The sequence below is a fragment of the Myodes glareolus genome, chromosome 14 (genome assembly GCF_982192425.1).
Source record: "Myodes glareolus chromosome 14, mMyoGla1.1, whole genome shotgun sequence".
Classification (NCBI taxonomy): Eukaryota; Metazoa; Chordata; class Mammalia; order Rodentia; family Cricetidae; genus Myodes; species Myodes glareolus.
The window spans coordinates 70,743,138-70,764,077 of record NC_142039.1 but is presented as its reverse complement, the minus strand read 5'-3'; the positions used below and the strand labels follow the sequence as shown (position 1 = coordinate 70,764,077).

General features: G+C 37.9%; 1 protein-coding gene across 13 annotated transcripts in view; it reads right to left on the bottom strand.

Moving 5' to 3' along the window:
* The window catches only part of Nsd1 (nuclear receptor binding SET domain protein 1), a 110,492-nt gene that overhangs the window by 35,881 nt on the left and 53,671 nt on the right, over window positions 1–20,940 (bottom strand). For all 13 annotated transcript variants that reach the window (XM_048447784.3, XM_048447789.3, XM_048447782.3 and 10 more), the window contains 5 exons: window positions 20,572–20,842; window positions 18,130–18,239; window positions 13,312–13,387; window positions 5,786–5,904; window positions 4,813–4,956 (listed from right to left, as the gene is read on the bottom strand). In XM_048447784.3, the coding sequence (XP_048303741.3) occupies window positions 4,813–4,956; window positions 5,786–5,904; window positions 13,312–13,387; window positions 18,130–18,239; window positions 20,572–20,842 (720 nt within the window). The remainder of the gene's footprint in view (window positions 1–4,812; window positions 4,957–5,785; window positions 5,905–13,311; window positions 13,388–18,129; window positions 18,240–20,571; window positions 20,843–20,940) is intronic.

The window sequence follows — 20,940 nt, the reverse complement described above, 5'->3', positions numbered from 1 at the left end:
AGAGATTTGTCTGTAGAAAGACTTTAGAAAACTCCTAAATGAAGAGTCCTCATAAGACCAACGACTAAGAAATACCTTTGTAAAATTTGTGAAATTCCATCACTTATTCAACCAATATTAATAATTACCTCCTATATGCCAAGCACAAGAAGCTCTCTGGTTTTTATGGGGACAGATGACACACACAAATAAAAACAATAGTTGTCTTAGTTACTCTTCTTGTTGCTCTGATAAAACAAAAGCAATTTAAGGGAGAAAGGTTTGTTCTGGCTCATAGTTAAAGATAAGGTCTACTGTAGTGGAGAGGTCAAGGTAGCAGGAGCTTGATGCAGCTGGTCACACATCATCCACAATGAGGAATCAGAGAGCAATGAACTGCTTTAGTTTGGCTCAGAGTCTGGAACCTCAGTCAAGGGAATGGCACCATTCACAGTGGGCAAATTTCCCCACTTCAACTAATTAACCTAATCAAGATAGTCCCTTAGAGGCAAGAACACAGAATAAACAATCCCTCACAGGTGTACCTGGAGGTGATTCCAAATCCTGTCAAGTTGATATTTAACACTAACAATAATAACATAGGAAAGAGTTCAGAAAATGATCAATTAGTATTAGGCAGAGAATTCAAATAGTTAACTTGGCTTTGTTTATGAGGATGATATCTTAGGTCAGGGTCTGAAAGATCACAGTAGGTTGTGACAAAGGAAAGTAGCAAGTAAAAAGCCACAGGGAGTTTCCTGTGTGACTGAAAGACACTGTTCCTTTACTGAAGTGAAGACAGGTCATAACTGGCAGTAAATGACATAAAAAAGTGGGGGTCCATAATTTCAGATTTTAATCTAATTGCAAAGATGTACCATTAGAGAGCTTTGCCAAGTGAGGGTTGAACTCAGGTGTTCATTTTTTAAGATTCCTACAGCTGGTTACCGGAAAATGAACTCAAGAACAAAGCTAAGAGGAGACAAACCAGACAGCTGTGCAGGAGGCAATATTAGCCAATTGGACTTGGGTCCTAACAGTATCAAAGTAAGAGCCCTTTTGAGATGTATATCAAATTACTTCATAAAAAAAATATAACCCTTCTCACCCCTTATCTTTTTGCCCCTCTCACTGGGAACTAAACACAAAGCTTTGAGCCAACCAGGAAGAGGGGTATCACATCACTGACAGAGTCTCATGAAGGCATTGTATCACTAAAAGGAAAAAGAGCCTTATGAAATGAGGATATTATTTCTAATTATGAAAACCTTGGAAATTCCCAATGTTACTTTTTAATCCCATTTGTATCTACACACTGATTCACAACAAAAAAAGTAGAAAAAAATTAGCCTTATACCATCAACTAGGAAACCCCCATAACAAAACTGTGAATACCCATGTCCTTCATACAAAATGACAACGAAAACTGCATAGTGTATACACAATCCTCTTGTATACTTTAAAACACTTATAAACTCGAATATCTTTTATAGCATACATGCAACATAAATGTTGTTCCATGAAAAACAAGAGTAATGAGGCTGAGGAGATGGCTCAGTCAGTGAAGAGCGTGCTCTGCAAGAGTGAGGAAACAAGCACCCCCAAATCTATGTAAAAAGCTAGGTATGGTGGTGCACACTGTAAATCCATGCTGGAGAAACAGACAAGACGGATTTCTTGATCCTGATGGCCAGCATGCCTACCTAACCATCAAGTTCTGGATTCCAGTGAGAGACCCTGCGTCAAAAATCAAAATGAATAGGACTGAGCCATGGTGGTGCACAGACCTAATCCAAATACTGAGAGGCAGAGGCAGAGGGATCTCAGTGAGTTTCAGGTCAGTCAGGGTTACACAAAGAGACCCTGTCTCAAAGGGGGGAGAACACCTACTGTTGACTTATGGCTTCCACCATGCATAGGCATGTATACACATGTACAAAGTCATAAAATACAAACAGCTGAACATAGACGCATATGTATACCCCTCCAAATAAATCCCGCATATGTATACCCCTCCAAATAAATTTATATTCAGTACAGACCTAACTATTAACTATTACATAACAATATAAACGTGCTTTCCCAAAGTATTTTTTTCATCTATAAAACTGATTTAGTCCACAGAAACCAAAATCTACTATCTATTAAAAAATCAAAAGAAACATGCAGAATGGTTGCGCACGCCTTTAATCCCAGTACAAGGGAGGCAGAGGCAGGTGGATCTCTAGTTCTAGGCCAGCCTGGTCTACTGGCGGATGGAGGAATCAAAGAAACAAAAGTCTTGGTCACCTAAATAAACAAGTAGGAAAATGTTAGGGAGAAAGGTAGAGCTTATCTTTCTTACCTTGACTTTCGTATTATCTATTACTCATAAATAAAAACTAAAAAAAAAAATTCGTTTTGTATATGTACATACACAGAGGGCTAATGAACAGTTTTCATATAGTAAGCAAACTCACATTTAGTTTAAAACATGAAAATGTCAATTAAAGTACAAACTGAATACGTTTTTCAAATTAACTACATGGATTACCATAACTGCTTAGTTGGGATAACCATATCATTTACCTTTGAACTTGACACTTGACAAAGAAGTGCCACAAATAGTTTTTATCAGGATCTGTATGTCCTAATATACCTGCATGCACATCACATCAATACAGCAAGCCTGGACTACAGGGCTAACTTTTGTACCTACTGTCCCCATATGTGGCTTAAAATGGCCACAAACGTCATTCTGTATATATCTCCCTCCCATATGCTGGAATTATAAATGGGTGCAATCACACCAAGGTGTTTTTTGTTTTTGTTTTTTTGAAAGACAAGGGTCTCACTGTATAGTCTCTCAATGGCTTGGAACTCACTATGTAGACTACTAGAATGGCTCGGTCTTCTGAGAGCTGGGACTAAACGTGAATCCCAACTAAAATGACAAACACTGTCTTTTAATGATCTGTGTAAAATGCATTTACATTATGACTTGTTTTTATCAATAATTAATGAGCAGAGCTGATTTTCAGGATCAACACTGCATTTGGGAATTAGTCCAAATACGGAAAGCCCCAGTCTACCCCCATTCCATAGAGACGGGTCGTCCTGGAACTCACTGTTTACATCAGGCTGGCCTTGAATTCAGAGATCTGCCCGTCTCTGTCTCAGGCATGGCTCAGGTAGACTTTTTTTTTTAAAAGATCTATCTATCTATCTATCTATCTATCTATCTATCTATCTATCTATCAATCATGTATACAACATTCAGCCTCCATGTATGCATGCACACCAGAAGAGGGCGACAGATCTCATAACAGATGGTTGTGAGCCACCATGCGGTTGCTGGAAATTGAACTCGGACCTCTGGAAGAGCAGCCAGAGCTATTAACCATCTCTCAAGCCCCTAGACATTCTTCATGAAACAGAGAAAATTGCAATGAAGAGACAATGGGATAAAACTGCATCTATCACAGTAACATAGCCTGGGCCTGATTTACTTTTTAGTTGTTTCAATTAAAAACAATAGTGCCCAGGCAGCAAGGAGCCCAAAGGAAGCAGACTTCTATGAATTTGAGCCCAGCCTGGTCAACACACAAAGTTCCAGGCCAGCTACGGCTACTAAGTGAGATTTCATCTCAAAAAGAAAAGAAAAATGTAACAACAAATAAATAAAGCAGAAAAGAAAGTTAATCAATCACTAACACGTTTGACTTGTAAGCAAGAGACCCGAGTTCAAATTCAAGCAGCCCACATAGAAATTCAAGCATGCAGTGTGCTTGTACCCAGCAGTGGTGAGACGTGAGAAATGACACGCAGACCCATCCTCTGGATGCTCATGGTCAAGTCAGCTTGGCCAATGTCTAAGTTCCAGGCGAAATGACAGGCTCCATTTCAAACAAAAAGAGTTGGTCACCTGAGAATCTCCACTCAAAGCTGTCCTCTGACATCCATATGTTATGCCCATATGCACCTGCACATCCACCCATACACACACATACATGTACACACACACACACCAAGCATCAGGTTTTCATGTCAGATTTTAAGAATTACAAAGGTAAACCAAGGAACTGATAACTCTCAATGCTGCAGAAACACCTCACAAATAATCAGCACAACAGTTAGGACTCAAAATAATTAGGTCTGATTCCAGGATGCACCATGACCACATGCAAGTGACTTAATCTCCTGTGTAGTTCAGTTTCTCATATGCAGAATAGAGATAATAAAAAAAATACCTTAAAAGATTGTTAGGATGACTGAATGATGTAATATGTTTATAAATTAAGCCAGATAGTGAATACTGTACAAATATTCACTTAAAAAAAAAAAGAGAGACCTACAACAACCGTTGAAACATCTCTAATTAAAGAAAAAAAATCAATTGAGTATGGGGATATATACCTAAACCTCCAGTATTTGGGAGGCAGGAGGACACAGGAGTTTACGGCTAGACTGCACTATGTGAGACTTTCTCAAAAACTAGAAACCAAACAAACAAACATAATCCCCAAAATTCCAAAGAGGAAAAGAGGAAGAAGAGGAGGAGGAAACTCATACTATGACAGGAAGAGGAAAAGAAAATTATATCTCACTGAGTCAAACAGATCTCTCTCTGCTTTTGGAGGTATACACTCACAGGCCAGAAGGACAGACTGTAACCAATATTCAACTAATTCCTTCTCTTTGCTTTACAAAAGAGACAGAAGAATTATAGCCTTAAAGAAACTCCTCAGGAATCATCCATAACCATTTTCTCTAACCAAGATAAGGTCTTTTAAGAGATAAAGGGGGTTTCTCAAAAAGTACACACGCAACAAAAATGTGACAAACATTCCCTACCTGACAAACATTCTCTTTGAGTGCTGCTCCTCCACCGCGTTCACCCTGCAATTTTTTGGATGCAGACATCCCAGGATCATGTTCTACACCATCTTCAAGAATCTCCTTGGGGCTGGCAGCAGTCCTGTGGATCATCAGTTCTCCCTTGCAGAGAAAAAAATAATGCCCCACATCTGTATTATTGATGTCTCTTCCATATGGCCCCCTCCTCCCTCTGGGCTGCTATTTGTCTAGCCATCAAGCACTTACAGATGTTCAGCCAATCACGCGGGCGGACTGCATGCAATGTTAGTTCTAACCCTGCTGTGATTGGACGGGTAGTGGGCGCCTCATGCCCTGCCACTAACTGCTCTGAGGCTTTTCCACTGGAACTTTTTGAGCTGTTCCACTTAAAGGTTTCACTAAGGGAGAGAAAACATTCTTAAGTTTATTTGATTACTTATTTGTCCTCCAGATCCGTGTTTCCTAGGTAATGCCCCCTTGGGCATTCTATTCAAATTAGAAAGAAAACACTCAGCAGCAGCATCTGTGATGCTCACAAACTAGATCTAATTCTATTTTTAACTTGCATTTAAAAGCTCTGTAAGACAGTTTTAAATGCTTTTCAAGAGCTGATGTTTATAAACATCCCAAACTAAGCAACTGATGGTCAATAAATAAGCATATGGAATTTCCCCCTACCTACAGCAGTCTGAACTTTTATGGGGCACTATCTAGGTTCATTCATATTATTTGGTTACTTAGACTGTACTCTCCAGTTTTAGAACAACTTCACTTATTAAGGCAACATTTATATATAATGTATCTGCTATCTCAAGCAAAGGGGATATTATCCACAGTTGCAATTTATACTTTGCTAGAACTGGGCTCTCAGTACTTCAAGATTCTTTAAACCTTCAAGGGAGAGGATGGGCCGTCTAGTGTGAAAGGTGATTCTCCGTGGAAGGTGGAAAGGTGAGGAACTGAGTGATACCTCCAAGCGTGAAGTCTCTTTTGAGGAGCTGTCCTTTCTCACTTTTTTATAGTGTACTTTGGCTGTAACATGCCTTTGTCGTTTTCGCTTCCTTGGTTTATCAAATATCCTGGTTGTGCCTACAAAAGGAAAACAAATGTTACCTAGTAGCTAGCTACTCAAATATATGTCCAGCAACTTTTATCCTTAAATTAAGGATCCTTAAAAACTATGGTAAAGTAACACCTAACTCAGAATCTACTTATAACTGAAGTGTCTAGGATACTGAAACAGATGTAAATAAATTACTTATTCGTTTATTTTTGGCAGACAGACTCTCTCTTGGCTGTGGTCCAGAATGGTCATGAATTCAGAGATCCACTTGCCTTTACTAGGATTAAGATGTGTACCATCACCCCCAGCAGTAATAGGTTTTATCTTATTTAAAAAGCTATTACTTAAGACAAAAAGCTAAAAACTATCATTTATTTTCAAAAACTATAGCTATGGTTTTATTGTAAATTAATTGCAATAATAACAGAGAAGTCCAAGAAAGGAAGAAATAGCAATAAAACATAGTAACTTTCAAAAATGTAAAATGTGTTTAGGTATACCTGAGTATCTGTACATGTAGTGCCTATGGAGGCCAGAAAAGGATGTTGAATTTTCCTGGAGCTAAAATTATATGCAGTTGTAAACGGTCTTAAATGGGCGCTAGGAACCTATCTCAGACCATCTTGTAAGAGCAGCAAGAAATCTTTAACCACTGACCCATCTCTTTAGCATAAAAGGACGTTCTTGAAGCCTATAAAATGTTGCTGATGTATTTTGAATCAATTTTCTTTTTATAAAAAATAATTTATTTTCATTTTATGTGCATCAGCATTTTGCCTGCATGTATATTTGTATGAGGGTGTCATTTCTTGAAGCTTATAGACAGCTGTAAGCTGCCATGTGTACGGTGGGAACTGAACCATGCTATTCTGGAAGAACAGTCAGTGCTCTTAACAACTGAGCAATCTCTCCAGCTCTTGAATCAATTTTCATGTTACAAATACTTCAATTGAAATTGTTTGTCAATATACTGTCCTACATAAAGGTTTTCTCTAAGGTGAAAAAAGAAGTTTCTGCCAGGGAGTAGTAATATACCTTTGATCCCAGCATTTGGGAGGCAGAAGCAGGTAAATCTCTGTGAGTTTGAGGCCAGCCAGGTCTACAGAGTGAGTTCCAGGACAGTGAGGGCTACACAGAGAAACCCTGACCTCAAGAAAACAAAAGTAAATAAATTTAAAATAGATTTCATTTAATTTTACATAATTAGTAGGGGAGCTTAGCATGGCCTGACATGTATAGCAAAGGTATAGGTCATAAAACAAAATTAGGGCCAGAGAGAGAGGACTCACTGATTAAGACCAGCCTTTAAATCAATATGGTAGAAGGACATAATCAACTCTAATGAGTTGTCCCCTGAGGTGCACATATAAATAAGCAAATGTTATGTCTGTGTTTACAAAATTAAAGCAATCTCAAGCAAGGCATACTGACACATTTATAAAACTCCATCACTTGAGAAATAGAAGGACCAGGAGTGCACAGATCATCCTGAGCTACAGTCTGGGTTACATAAGGCAATCTCTAAGAGAAAAGTGTGTTTGTGTGTGTGTACACGTGCCATGCATGATGGTGCACACCTTTAATCCTAGTATTCTGGAGGCAGAGGCAGCAAAAATAGGACAGCCAGGTCTATACAGACAAACCCAGTCTCAAAAACTGCGCACTCACACGAGGATGGGATGAGAGCTGATGCAGACGTAGGAGAGGGAACAGCGAGGGAGGAAGGGACTTCATGTACATATAAAGATGCAGGCAAAACATGCATATATACAAATACAAATAAATCTTTCATTGAAAGTAACTGCATTTTATGACAAGATGTAGAGGAAATGCACTTACTATGCAGGAAAAAATTATAGTCCCTAGGTTCTAGATTGGAGAAAACAATTTATATCACTACAAATAAGATGAGGACTGGGGGAATAGCTCAATCAGTAAAATATTTGTCTTGTTTGAGTTCAATCCTCAGAACCCATGCAAAAGATGCTGGGTATGGTGGCATGCATTTGTAATGCTAGCAAATTAAGGTGGGAGAAAGAAATAGTGGTTTACAAATGTAAACCAAGTACTCAAGGAGACTAAAAAAAAAAAAAGAGTTTCTTTATGTGTTTATAACCAGGCTCAGTCAGGTACATAGTAAGTTTTAGACAAGCCCAGACTTTAAGTGTAAGACCTTGTCATAAAAAAAGCAGAAAATAAGTTAAAAAAAAAAATCAGATGGAAATAGGTAAGATAAAATTTGTCTCATGGAGGTACAAAGTGACCTTCCTACATTTTGTGACTTAAATTAGGATTATCACTGAGTGGTAGTATACCTTTTAACATTCAACAATTACAGTGAATATATAATCTCATTCAGTAGAACTAGACAAGGAAATTCCAGTTTCTTATTTAAGTCATTTGTTATAGAAAGTCTAAGGGCAGGCATTTCAAAAGATGTTCTATGATATTTACCACATAAGCTAAATTTTCAATATTCAAGATCACTTTTCTAACATAAATTCAACAAATACTTGGTGGATCTTAAAACATAGAGCCTACGGGGATCAAGTAAACTAGGATTACTGCCTGAGTTTACTACCATCTTTTTCTATACCATTTCTGTACTTCGTTTTGAGGTAGTGGTATCTTGTTCAGTTATTTTTAGCAGTGCCAAATAAAACCTTGTCCATGTTTGATATATACTAAGTGTTTTAATATTTAATAATGGTGATATATTAACACTAAAATTTTCTCCTGTAACTAGCTGTCTTAAGGAGTAGGTGTTAGAACTAAGTAAATCTTTCCACTTCCCACTCTAACCTTGGAGCCTACTTCACTGGGAGAAGTGTCCCGGCTGCTACAGGCTTTCTCAGAGATATCTCCCTGGTCTCATACTCGGCTCCAAGAGCTTATAAAGGTTCATTCAGAATTCTGAAAAGCACTCTTGAGTCCTGCTATAGCGATACTCAGGGCATGTAGCTTGCTTCCAGACATTAGAGATTCATGCCCAGCTTTTGGTCCATTTCATTTCGAATGAATCCACTATTTTCTTATTTTATATTTATTTTTTTGAGACAGGGTCTCATATGTCTTTAGTTGGCTTAGAACTTGATAAGTAGACCAGGCTGGCCTTTAACTAACAGAAATTCATCTGTCTCTGCCTCTTAAGGGCTATGCTTAGAAACATGAACCATCATACTCATCCTTTGTATTTGTGTGTGCAGATACTCACTGAAGACAGACAGAGGTACTGATCTTTTGTAGTTGGATGTGAAAGTGTTGGTATAGGATCTCACAAAGGATAAATGCTCTAACTTATAAAATTTACTACTTCTCCAACCTTTGTTTTCACCATTTTAAATAACTTTCCCCTAATTTTAAAGTGCTCAGGCCCAGAATCATAAAATGCAAAAAAAAAAAAAAATTCCCATCATCTTTTTACTTTAAAACTCATCTATATGAGTATATTATTATAGACATTTAAAATGGAATTGTGGTCAGCTTTTTCTATCCAAAGTATGTTTTAAACTCACGTACTATACAACATTCCTTTCTTAGCCGTACCTGTTTAAACCATGTTATGTTGTCTCATTTTTTTCTACTGAAATTAGTGCTGCAGATGCATAGTTTATCCTCTCATTATTAGAAGAATTTTTTTCTGATGTTCTAGAACAGGGTTTTACTCTGTGGCTCAGGCAGACATCAGACTAATGGCACTCCTTGCTGAATCTTCCAGAAGCTGAGATCATAGGCATGTGCCAGCACGCCTTGTGATGCTTCATGAACATTAGGCAAGCACTTTAAATGCAGTCTCTAAGCCTAGTGTCTAAACACTGATCAGGACATACACAAAATAGGACTCTCCTTAAAGAAGGATCAGCCTGCCCACTCAAGGAAATCCCTAGACAGTGATCCCAGGAATCAAGGGTGTTGTTAGGATTATTGATTGAGCTCTCTGGTATACTGATATAGTCTATACTGTGGCATTCTTAATTTAGTAAGACAAAAAATAGATTTGAAAATCTTAACCTGTACTTATACCTATGGGTAATTTAATAAGCATTTTAGACTGAAGTCTATTTTAGGATTTGGTAGTGAAATTTGTTTGGATATCATATAATTTTAATAGCAATGTTGTATGTAGTACTTAAAAGTGATCTGTATCTTCAAAAACATTCTATCATCTGGTCAGAAATGGTGTGTGTGTGCATGTGTAGGCAAGGACATGTTAAAGCACAGAGAACATAGAGAGTCCTGGCAACCAAACTAAGATTATAAAGGCATGCAGAAAGTGCCTTTAGCCTCTAAAAAAGATATCTTTCCTACCCCTGATCTGCAATCTTAATTCAGCTAAAAAAACAGATTATACTTCAAAAGAACAAGCACTTGGTATTAAAATCACCATCTCGTAGGATTTGTCTTAAAAAAAAAATCACATTACATAGTAGAAAATATGATGGGTTTAAGTCAAACGGGTGTAGACTGTCTATAAAGAACACTTAACTAGCCCTGCATGGTAGGACACGCATTTAATCCCAGCATCTGGGAGGCAGAGACAGATTGATTTCCGTCAGGTTTGAGGCCATTGAAGTCTTTCAACTAAGTTGCACTACAGGCAAGGCTACACACTGAAACCTTTTAAAAAAGAAATTTCATTGTCTAGTTTGTATATACTGTTCAGTTCTTGATTTTGCAAAAAGGGAATTCCAATATAGCTGTAAATAATTAGTTTAAACAGTAAAACTCTGATTGCGGACACCTAAATCTCATCTTATCTTTTCTGTTTAACATTCTTGATATTGTTTTTGTTTATTTTTGGTTTTTCTAGACAGAGTTTCCTGGAACTCGCTCTGTGGACCAGGCTGGGCTCGAACTTACTAGGCCTTTGTGTATAACCTTTATGTGCTCTTAAAAATCGACTTTAAAGTAATAAAAACTGGAGTGGGAGGAATCTTTTAAAAAAATAAAAAGTTCCAAGACATTTATGCTAGTTAACCAATGAAACTATTATCAATGCTACTGTTTCTGACTGCTTTATGAGGATAAGATTTTACTGGAGATAGTAATATTTAACACTAAGAGAAGAGCTAACTTAAGGAGAGTTCTTTTTACTTGAAGGTGCTAAGAAGAGAACTTGTCTCATGCATGCTGGGTAAATGCTCTATCATGAGTTAAGGGTTTCTGGAAACTGTATCCAAGAAAAGAGAAAATATTTGGTTTTTTTCTGTTTGTTTGTTTTGATTTGTCTTATTATGAAGTTATGGCTGGCCTGGAATGCACTAAAGAAACCAGGCTGATGTTTAACTCACAAAAATTTCTGTTTCATCTCATCAAGTAGTGGGATCACAGGTGTGCACAACTTTGCCCAGCTATAGATATAAAATCCTTATGCGCTCAATCATGTAAATGAAATTTGCAATAAGTTTACTTATTTACTTATTTTTTAGTGTGCATTGGTGTTTTGCCTGCATGTATGTCTGGGTGAGGGTGTAGGGTTCCCTGGAATTACAATTAAAGACAGCTGTGAGCTGCCATATGGGTGCTGGGAATGAACCCAGGTCCTCTGGAAGAGCAATGCATGCTCTTAAACAATGAGCTAGTTGACGTTATCTCTAAGCCTTTTTTTTTTTAAAGCAAACAAACTGATGGACAGGTGTTTCTAACTGTCCATGACTAAAATCAACCAACATGTTTGATAATACACTTAACAATCATGGATCATGTTATCAGAAATGCACATCTAAGATTTTACCAACAGAGCATATCTAGTGCCATGTGCTCAATTTTGAAGTGATATTTCAATAATGACTCTAAAACCAGAATAGTTTGTGGAATTTCAAATAAAAGAAAATCAAGCCCTTAAAAGTCACTACAGGGAACAGGCCTGGTGATACACCCCTTCAATTCCCGTATTTGGGAGGCAGAGGCAGGTAGATCTCTGTGATGTCAGCTAGTCTACATCCAGTTTCAGTACAGCCAGGGCAATATAAAGAGACACTGTCAGCTGTATCTAAAAAGAGGAAGGAAGGAATGGGGGAACAAGCAAACAAACACAGGACAGACTGGTCTACAAAATGAGTTCAAGGTCAGTGAGGGCTACAGACAATTCAACTAAGGGGTCAGGAAATTGAGGATTCAAACTGGAACTGAGTGGTAAGCTTCCTCCACGTTAGCCAGCTTTCATCATGCTAAAAGGTCCCATTATAGTGCTAGGGAAGCTATAAACCTGACAAACAAGATATATCCACCAATGCAATAGCGGCATTACTAGTCTAATGGAGCAACAGTCACTTTCTGAATGGATCTGAGGCCTGCTCCATTGGATGGAGGAGGGGAACACCTGGTTTATTGCTGCATGACATGTTGCCAAGCTACTTTCTAAATGTCTATGTTTATATCTATAGATTAATGCTGCTTTCAGCCTTGAGCAGAGATTTTTCTTGCAGTAGGCAGTGGTTAATAAAGGCAATTATAACAGGTCAAAGTATTGAAAATCCAGGCCTAAACAGTACATCTACATCAACCCCATTAAAGATTGGGGAGTACTGTGAAATAAAGAACAGAATGACTTCAGAGCCAGGGAAAGGAAGAATGCTGTTAGACTGTCTCCTAGAGATGGCACGGCCATTCTCTTCATGAATTCATAGTAGCTGTGCATAGGAGACAAATGGATTCTGTCAACAATTCATTATGAACTAGGGGACGTATAAGACCCCACCTTTCCCAAAGGAACCAGTGAAAGACATTACAGCTGAGGAAAAAGGGAGAGAGTAGTTTTCTTTAGGAGTATAGTTAGTAGTAACTTCTCATCTCCAGTCAATGACATCCCACGTATGTCCATGCAGGAAGCTAACTGAAATCATTGTGTCATGGAAAACGAACAACGAAAAAGATAAATGCAGTTGGGGTTTATAGGGAAGAAGCATTACAGTGGGAACAGAAAAAGAATGAAAGACATAACTACAACGGAAAAGGATCAAACATATCCTCTTTTTCATGCATACGCTATCCGACAAATGGTCACATTTATACCCAAAGAAACTAAAGTCAATTTAGATGTTATAAAAAACAAGCTAAACAATTTGTGTTGGACAACTCAGATAATTCACGATTTTCCTCTCAAACTGCACTGGACATTTTCTACCACAGAAATCAAAACTGGGTCAATGCTATGAAATTAATGGTACAACCTGGAGAGCTAGACTATTTAAGGAAATTAAGGAGGAACTTATATTTCACAATTGGTTCAAATATTTTCATACTAAATAACTTTAACTGGTAACAGTGTAAGACTTAACAGATTCCTATGGATTTCAGAAAGCATACTGTCTAGAAAGTCTCAAAACTATAATTGTATGGGTTCATAATTTTAAACATGCAATTAACTTTTTAGTCAAAAAAGTGCTTAAAATTTGTCTGCTTTATATTTTCTCAACATCAAAAACACTTACCTCTACGAAACTCTTTCAAATGAGATGTAGCACGTGAGTCAACGATGCCATTCTCCAAAGAACCCACTTCAAAGCACTGTAAATAGGCAGAAAGCAATAGGATTTACCAGGTACAGAAAATCATTCTTTAGCACTGTATGTGCTACAGCCATAGCAAGAAATCCTGTGTTATTTTGACAATTTCTACTATCAATACAGTAATTTAAGTACCTGGGAAGCTAAAGCAGGAGGACTACAATTTGTACTTGGGGACTGGATAATAAGACCTTGATTTAAAACAGAAGAAAACTAACTAAATAAAGCAAAAAACAAGGACCATACTGGCTGTGGTGGAGCATCAGGAGTTCAAGGTCATCCTCAGCTACATAGGTCATTTAAAGCCATCCTGGCTACATGAGACCCTGTCTCAATTCTGTGTTTTCATGTAACGTAACATACATACACACACACACACACACATACACACACACGAACAATATCCATATCATCATTATACAAAGACCCAATCCTCTGTATGTTCCAATTTTAGTACACATTCTGTTTAAATACATACTATACCAAATAGAATTGAAAAACTGACTCAAGGAACAACGAACACTGAACAGTAAAACAACTCTAAATCATGGAACAGCATGACAGCTTACCATTTTAGATTAAAGTTATTATTAAACCCCCAAAATGAAGCAGGCAACTCAATTTGCAAGGAGAAAGGACCAGTTGGGGAATAAGAGGTACTGGAAGCACAGTAGAAGAGGGGAAGGACGGAAAGCAATGGACAATGAAATCTAGATACAAAAATGCCAATTAAATCCTTTACTTTGTACACTTAACCTAAAAGTTTAGAAAGAGGAAAGGTTACTATACATAGCTATAGTTCTTAAATAAATGATATTCTATTGATATGAAAATAAATACTTGTTGAGTGGTGGCAGTATTTACCTTTAATTCCAGCACTCAGGAGACAGGGGCAGGTAGATATTAAGTTTGAGGCCAGCCTGGTCTACAGAAAGAATTTCAGGATGGCCAGGGCTACACAGAGAAACCCTGTCTCAAAAAAGGAAGGAAGGGAAGGGGAAAGATTATAAGACCTAAGCTTGCTCCAGCTAAGCAAGGACAGAAATCCAAAAACTATGACTTACTTACTTATTTGTGGCTTTTTTGAGACATGGTTTCTCGTGTAATAACTCTGGCTGTCCTGGAGCTCACTTTGTAGACCAGGCTGGCCTTGAACTCACTGAGCTCCACCTGCCTCTGCCTCTCAAGTGCTGGATTAAAGGTGCTGAGTCAACACCAATGACTATGAATCATTAACTATGATTTTATAATATTGTTTATTTCCCTTTTCAAGATTCACCAAAAAATACTTTTTACATTCAATTATTTTGTGTTACTAGAGAGGAATCTGTGCAAATAACTATTGGGTATTGAGGAAGTCAGAGGACAACTTAGAGGAGTTGGTTCTTTCCTTCCATCACGTGGCTCGGGAATCAGATTTAGGTTATCAAGCTTGGAGGTAAGTCCTTTACTCTCCAAGTCACCTCTCCAGCCAGACTTCTATAGAACCAACTCCATTTGGATAATAGAATTAACTTTCTACTTCTGTGTCCCATTTAATAATACTGAACTTTTCACTGTTAGTGAAAAGCAAATCTGTAACTGCAAAATTATTTCAAATATTTGAACTTTAATCCCAGGACCTGAGAGACAGAGGCAGAGGAATTTCTGTTAGTTCAAGCCCACCCTGGGCTACACAAGATTGAATCTGTCTAAAAGAGAAACAGAGCTCACACAAAGGTAATCCCAGCACAAGAGAAGTGGAGACAGGAGTGATATGGCTGGGCAGACTGACAGAAATATAATGCAAAAGGAGACAGAAGCTCAGTGCAGTCTGAGGACAGGATCACATCTTCGGCCTGAGCATTGGTAGAGATAAAAGAATTCTCTAGTGGCTGGCTTCTCCGCTTCTCTGATCTTCAGCATTAAACCCTATATCTGACTCTGGGTTTTTATTATTAAGACCATCTAGAATTCATGCTACAAAATAACACAAATCAGATTAAAAGGTTTTTAGTTTAGGAAAAAATATTTTGCAATCTGACCATGGCTTCTCATGCCAGGGACTCTAACAGTTGCCAGGGACTCTAACAGTTGAGAGTTTGACAAAAAGGAGCACAAATATGGGACCAGTCTACCATACATACAGTAAGTGCCAGTACAGACTAAAACTGAGCAAGAGTCTGCCTTAAAGTAAATAAATAACAACTAGCACCAACTTTATCAGAAAAATGTATTTCACTTGTAAAGAAAATCTCAGTCTGGTAATACAGTCTAAAATGAAGGTTATTGGGGAGATAAAGGCAGGAGGTAAATGTGCTTCTGTTTCCCAGCCACCCAGACCCAAATAATCACACAAAAAACTGTGTCTCCCTGACTCCACCTTCTTTCCTCCTCTATCTCTGCATGGATTTCCCACCTTGCTATATTCTGCCCTGCCAAAGGCCAAAGCAGCTTCTTTATTAACCACTGGCAATAAAACAGAAAGGAATCCCACATCATCCAAGTAAATGTGAAGCCAGTCAAGGTGATTTACCAAGGCCCTCATTAAAGGAATAGCTGGGCTGGTGCAACAGTGGCACAAATGTTATGAGAATAACCAACAACCTTTAAAATTAAGGACTAATCCATGATATGGAACCCATAGCTGACACTGTCAACAAAAGCAAGAAGCCAAGGCTAGTTAAGTCATTAAACAGTAGTTTCCAGACAATCAAACATATCCTGATGGCATGCACAAATTCAAATCAGACAAAATCCTAGCACAGAGGAGAGGAGGTGGACATGAGGTCCAACCACTAGTCAGGAGTTATTGCATTTGACTAAGAGAAAATTAGTTTTAGCAAAGTCATAACACTTGGTATGTCATCACACTCTAGGAAAAACGACACCGACAGAAATAGTTGGTCAACACAAACCAGACTCCAGGATTTTTTGCTCTTTATTTCTGAAATTATTATTTATCTGTTCATGGGAGACAGCGAGAGAAAACATGAATGTGAATGGGGAGGGAAGGAAGGCAAGAGCTAGGGGAATTAGGAAGGGGTAATGAATGCAGTCAACATACACTGCATGAAATTCTCAAAGAATAAACAAAAACATGATTCAGAAGGGAAGGGAGGAATCTATCTCAGAATGCATGCTGAGCATCCGTGAGCTCTAGGCTTAATTTCTAATACTGACAAAAGGAAAGAAGAAAGAAAGAAAGAAAGGAAGGAAGGAAGGAAGGAAGGAAGGAAGGAAGGAAGGAAGACAAAAAAACACCTGAAGTCAGCTCACGTCAAGGCTATGTACTGAAAAACAGTTTTTAAATAAGATCTCACATAGATCAAGGACGCATACTAAAACTCTGTGATTTCTATACATATTAGCATACATTGTCCCGACCTCTACCCTGCCACAAGGGAAATACTTAAGAACTTCCTTTGGATTCTTGAAAATATACATACTACACATAGTCCTATATATAGCATAACATATAATAAACTTGAATTTTTAATTAGGCACAAGACAAAACTACGATAGTATATCATAATAAATTACATGAATGTGGTTTCCTTTCTTCTCTTCCTTAAAATATCTCATGTGTGCTTACATACCAGAGTTCATGTCCTCTTCATAATCTATCTTATGCATAAGGCAGTCCCTCCTCTGCACTTTTATGAATATATTTTACTGGACATCCTCTTCTAAAAAGGCACATGTTTATCACATGTAAATTTGTTTGCCATAGTAGTTCTCATTAATCAACTTCTCCAACTCTGCTAAAAAGGTGGCAGTCACTTCTGCAATAGCAGACAATGCTTCTCTAAGTAATTTTTAGATATTGCAGTCCAACTCTATTCCCAGTATCTCTGTAGCTAAATTTTATTTACATAGTTTTGTATTACTTTTTTGAGGTTTTTATAATGACTCAATTCTTTTTTAAAATTAATTTATTTACTTATTTGGTTTTTCGAGACAAGGTTTCCCAGTAGCTATGGGGCCAGTCCTGGAACTCACTCTGTAGACCACAATGACCTCAAACTCACAGAGATCCTCCTGCCTCTGCCTCCCAGAGTGCTGGGATTAAGGTGTGTGACACCACCGGACAGCAACGACTCAATTCTTCGGACACACCTCTATGCCACCAATTAAAACACACTTTCTGGTTTATGTGTTCCACCCACAAATGCAATGCCCTTTCCATTTTAACTGGGCACTTATTAAACACTTCTGATTGTAATTTCTGTAGTTTGAAGAATATCAAAAGTTTCAAATTTCTGTCGTTATAATTTAATGGGACGATGGTTCATTCTTAATAGAGTTCTCAGCAAGCTCAACATAGTTTTATTTCCTTATTAAGACATTAACATTTACTTTTCCACTTAAAGAAAGCACTTATCAGGCTCTTTAGCATATTCAAGCTGCCAGCATCCAACTTGCACTTTAGAATCCTAACAGATCAAAGGCATCACTTCAAAGCAAACAGTGTCATACCATGAATTAACCCAGTAACCCACACAATGATATAGACAGCCTGGACAAGGAATAAGTCACACACATGCATTTTAAATATGAATTGTGTATTTCTTGAATTTGCCATTAAATACTTACAGTTTATTGGGTATAGTTATTAGTTAATTGGAACTAGTGGAAAGTGAAACCACAATTAAAGAAGGATGGCTATGCACATCAATGTTAAAAGTAATACTGAAAAATGCAATTTTTAATCATGTTTTTCATGGGTTTAAGCCTATTTTACATTTGACAAAAATAACATACCTTTCTAGAAAGGCCAAGATCACCCTTCTTGGGCATAAATCCAGGGTCTAAATCATTGGATTCAAGAAGTTTCTTAGTTGGTTTTCTTTGACGCTTACTTTCATAATTTCCTGAAATGCACATAATTTTCCTTAGATGCTTTGAAAATTCAACACAAGCTAATTTTGAAAAATGAAAACTTGTATTAATATGTCACAATCTTGTTTACATTTTTTCATTATAAGAAAGGGAACAGTATGAATGTATTATTCTGAAATAGTGCTTACTAAAATACATTAAATTTTACATAATGAAGACACACATTAATGCATGATGACTGTGTGCATCTGTGAACCATAGAATAAGGGAAAATCAAAAGGGCAAAAGTGCAATCATAGCAATCAATTGATGGTGAGGATAAATAAAGTAGAGCTGGAGTCTGGGCACAAATAGACCAGAACTACACAGCTCGAGACCTTCAAAACAAGTAAAACAAAGCCAGGAAGAGGTAGCACACACTTTAAACCACAGCACTTGGAAGGCAGAGGCAGGAGAATCCCTATTAGGCCAGCCTGGACTACAGAGTAAACAGCCAGAACTATATACAGAGAAATCCTGGGGGGTGGGGGTGAGGGGTGGGGGGAATAAACCCTGCCCCCACATTACCAAAAAAGACAAAAGAAACAAAACAAAAAAGTAAAACAAGCTAGGTGTGGTAGTGTACCCCTTCAATCCCAGCATTCCAGAGACAGAAATGGGCAGTTCTCTGCGGACTGAAAAGACCAGCCTGTTCTACAGTGAGTACCAAGGACAGCTAGGGCTATAAACACTCTCTCTCAAAAGAGGAAAATAGTAAAACAAATAATCCTACAATATAAATGTGCATGCACACATGCACATACACGTATGTTTGTGTGATACAGTAAGTACTTCTTCCTGTTCCTTAAAACATACCTTTTAGTTAGGCCAGATGGCATAGTGTGTAAAATCACTTGGTGCCAAGCCTGACAAGTTTGATCCCAGAACAAACATGATAGAAGAAAACTGTCTCTCTGAAAGTTGTCCTCTGAACTCCACAAATGTGTGATGACGTGCTCACACACTTGCGCATGTATACAAACACACACAAATAAATGTAATTTTAAAAATCTTTTAGGAGTTGGACATATAGTTCAGTGTTAAGGCACTTGCTTAACATGTGTGAATCCCTAGGAGTGATGCCTGGCATGGCAAAAATTAAAACAACATAACATAAAATTAAACAAAAATCTTTTAAGATTCTGTTTTACTGCAGTAAGAATAACTAGAATTTTAAGAAAAAATACCAGTAACTAATGTTGGGGATGTATAGATACTTATTATCTAAATAGAAGGACACGTAGGAGCCCTTGACAAACTAAAGCAACACCCTATAACCAGGATAATACAAACAGTACTTTTAGATTTAATTCTTCCCAGGTGACATAGCAAATATTGAAACGAGGACCAGTTGGAAATGAACTTCAAGGGAATACTAAAACTTACTAGATGCTTAATTTGTTTTCAGAATTCTAATGTTACACACTGATTCCTTTTATGCTGTTAGGGTATACCTGTAGAGGCCAGAGCTCAACTTTGCAAGGTGTTCATCAGGGCCCATCCACCTTGTTTTCACTGGGGCCAAGGGCTCACAGGCTGCCTCTGACTGGCATTTCCAACATGTACCACTACACCTGGAATTTTAATGTGGGTACTGGGGACTAAACTGCAGCAAACATTTCATCAACTGACTATTTTTCCAGCTCTGATTATAGCCAGTTTATACATGATGAAACAACTTTAGAGATTTTTTTGAGTTCAAGGTCAGCCTGATCTACAGAGGGAGTTCCAGGACAGCCAGGGCTATATAATGACCCATTTGAAGAAGGGAGGAATAAATAAATAAACAAACAAACAAACAAATAAATAAATAAATAAATGAAAGCGCCACCCAGTCACCAGAAAGTTTAAGTTTTTTTTTTTTTTGAAAGATTCTTATTTATTTGTAACGCATATAGTATTCTGCCTGCATGTATGCCTGCAAGCCAGAGAGGGCACCACATTTCATTGGTTGTGAACCAACATGTGGTTGCTGAGAACGGAACTCAGGACCTCTAGAAGAGTAGCCAATGCTCTTTAATTTCTGAGCCATCTCTCTAGGCCACCTGTGTGCAGCGTTCCTACTTGTTTGCTAGTTCACATTACAGCTGATCAATAATCATGAAGGACAATAAAACAGGATAGTTTCTAAAAGCATCTCCTTCACAGTACTCCACAGATTCATTTGTGGTCAGAAGCTATATCAAATTAGCTACTATTTTAGGAATTTCCTTGAACAAAATCGTAAACAGTAATAGATGTTAGTTTTACAACAACTTATAGAAGAAAGTTCCTGCTGCATCCAATCACATCTGCTTATACACTGAGACCCCAGCCCCACCTTACCTGGTGTCTTAACAAGCAATTCCTCAGACTCAAGGGCAGGCTGCGGAGAGACTTCTGGAGCCACAGGAACAGATAAGGTCAGCTGTGGCAACTCAGCATGTCCAACTCCAAGATCTGACTGAGCCAAGGGCCCTTCCAAAAATGGAGCCTCTCTTTCAAGAACTGGAGGCTCTTCTTTAGTTGAAATCAAAGAATTCTCATCCACCTGCTTGTTTTGAGCACTAGAGCGACATCGGGCAAGAAGGCTTTCGTCTTCACAGCGGGAACTTACCTAAACATAGTAGGCACAAATAGAATACACAGGCCAAAATTATTAGAATTTACCAAAAGGGGGAAAAAAGGGCACTTAAAAACACACAACATTAAGGA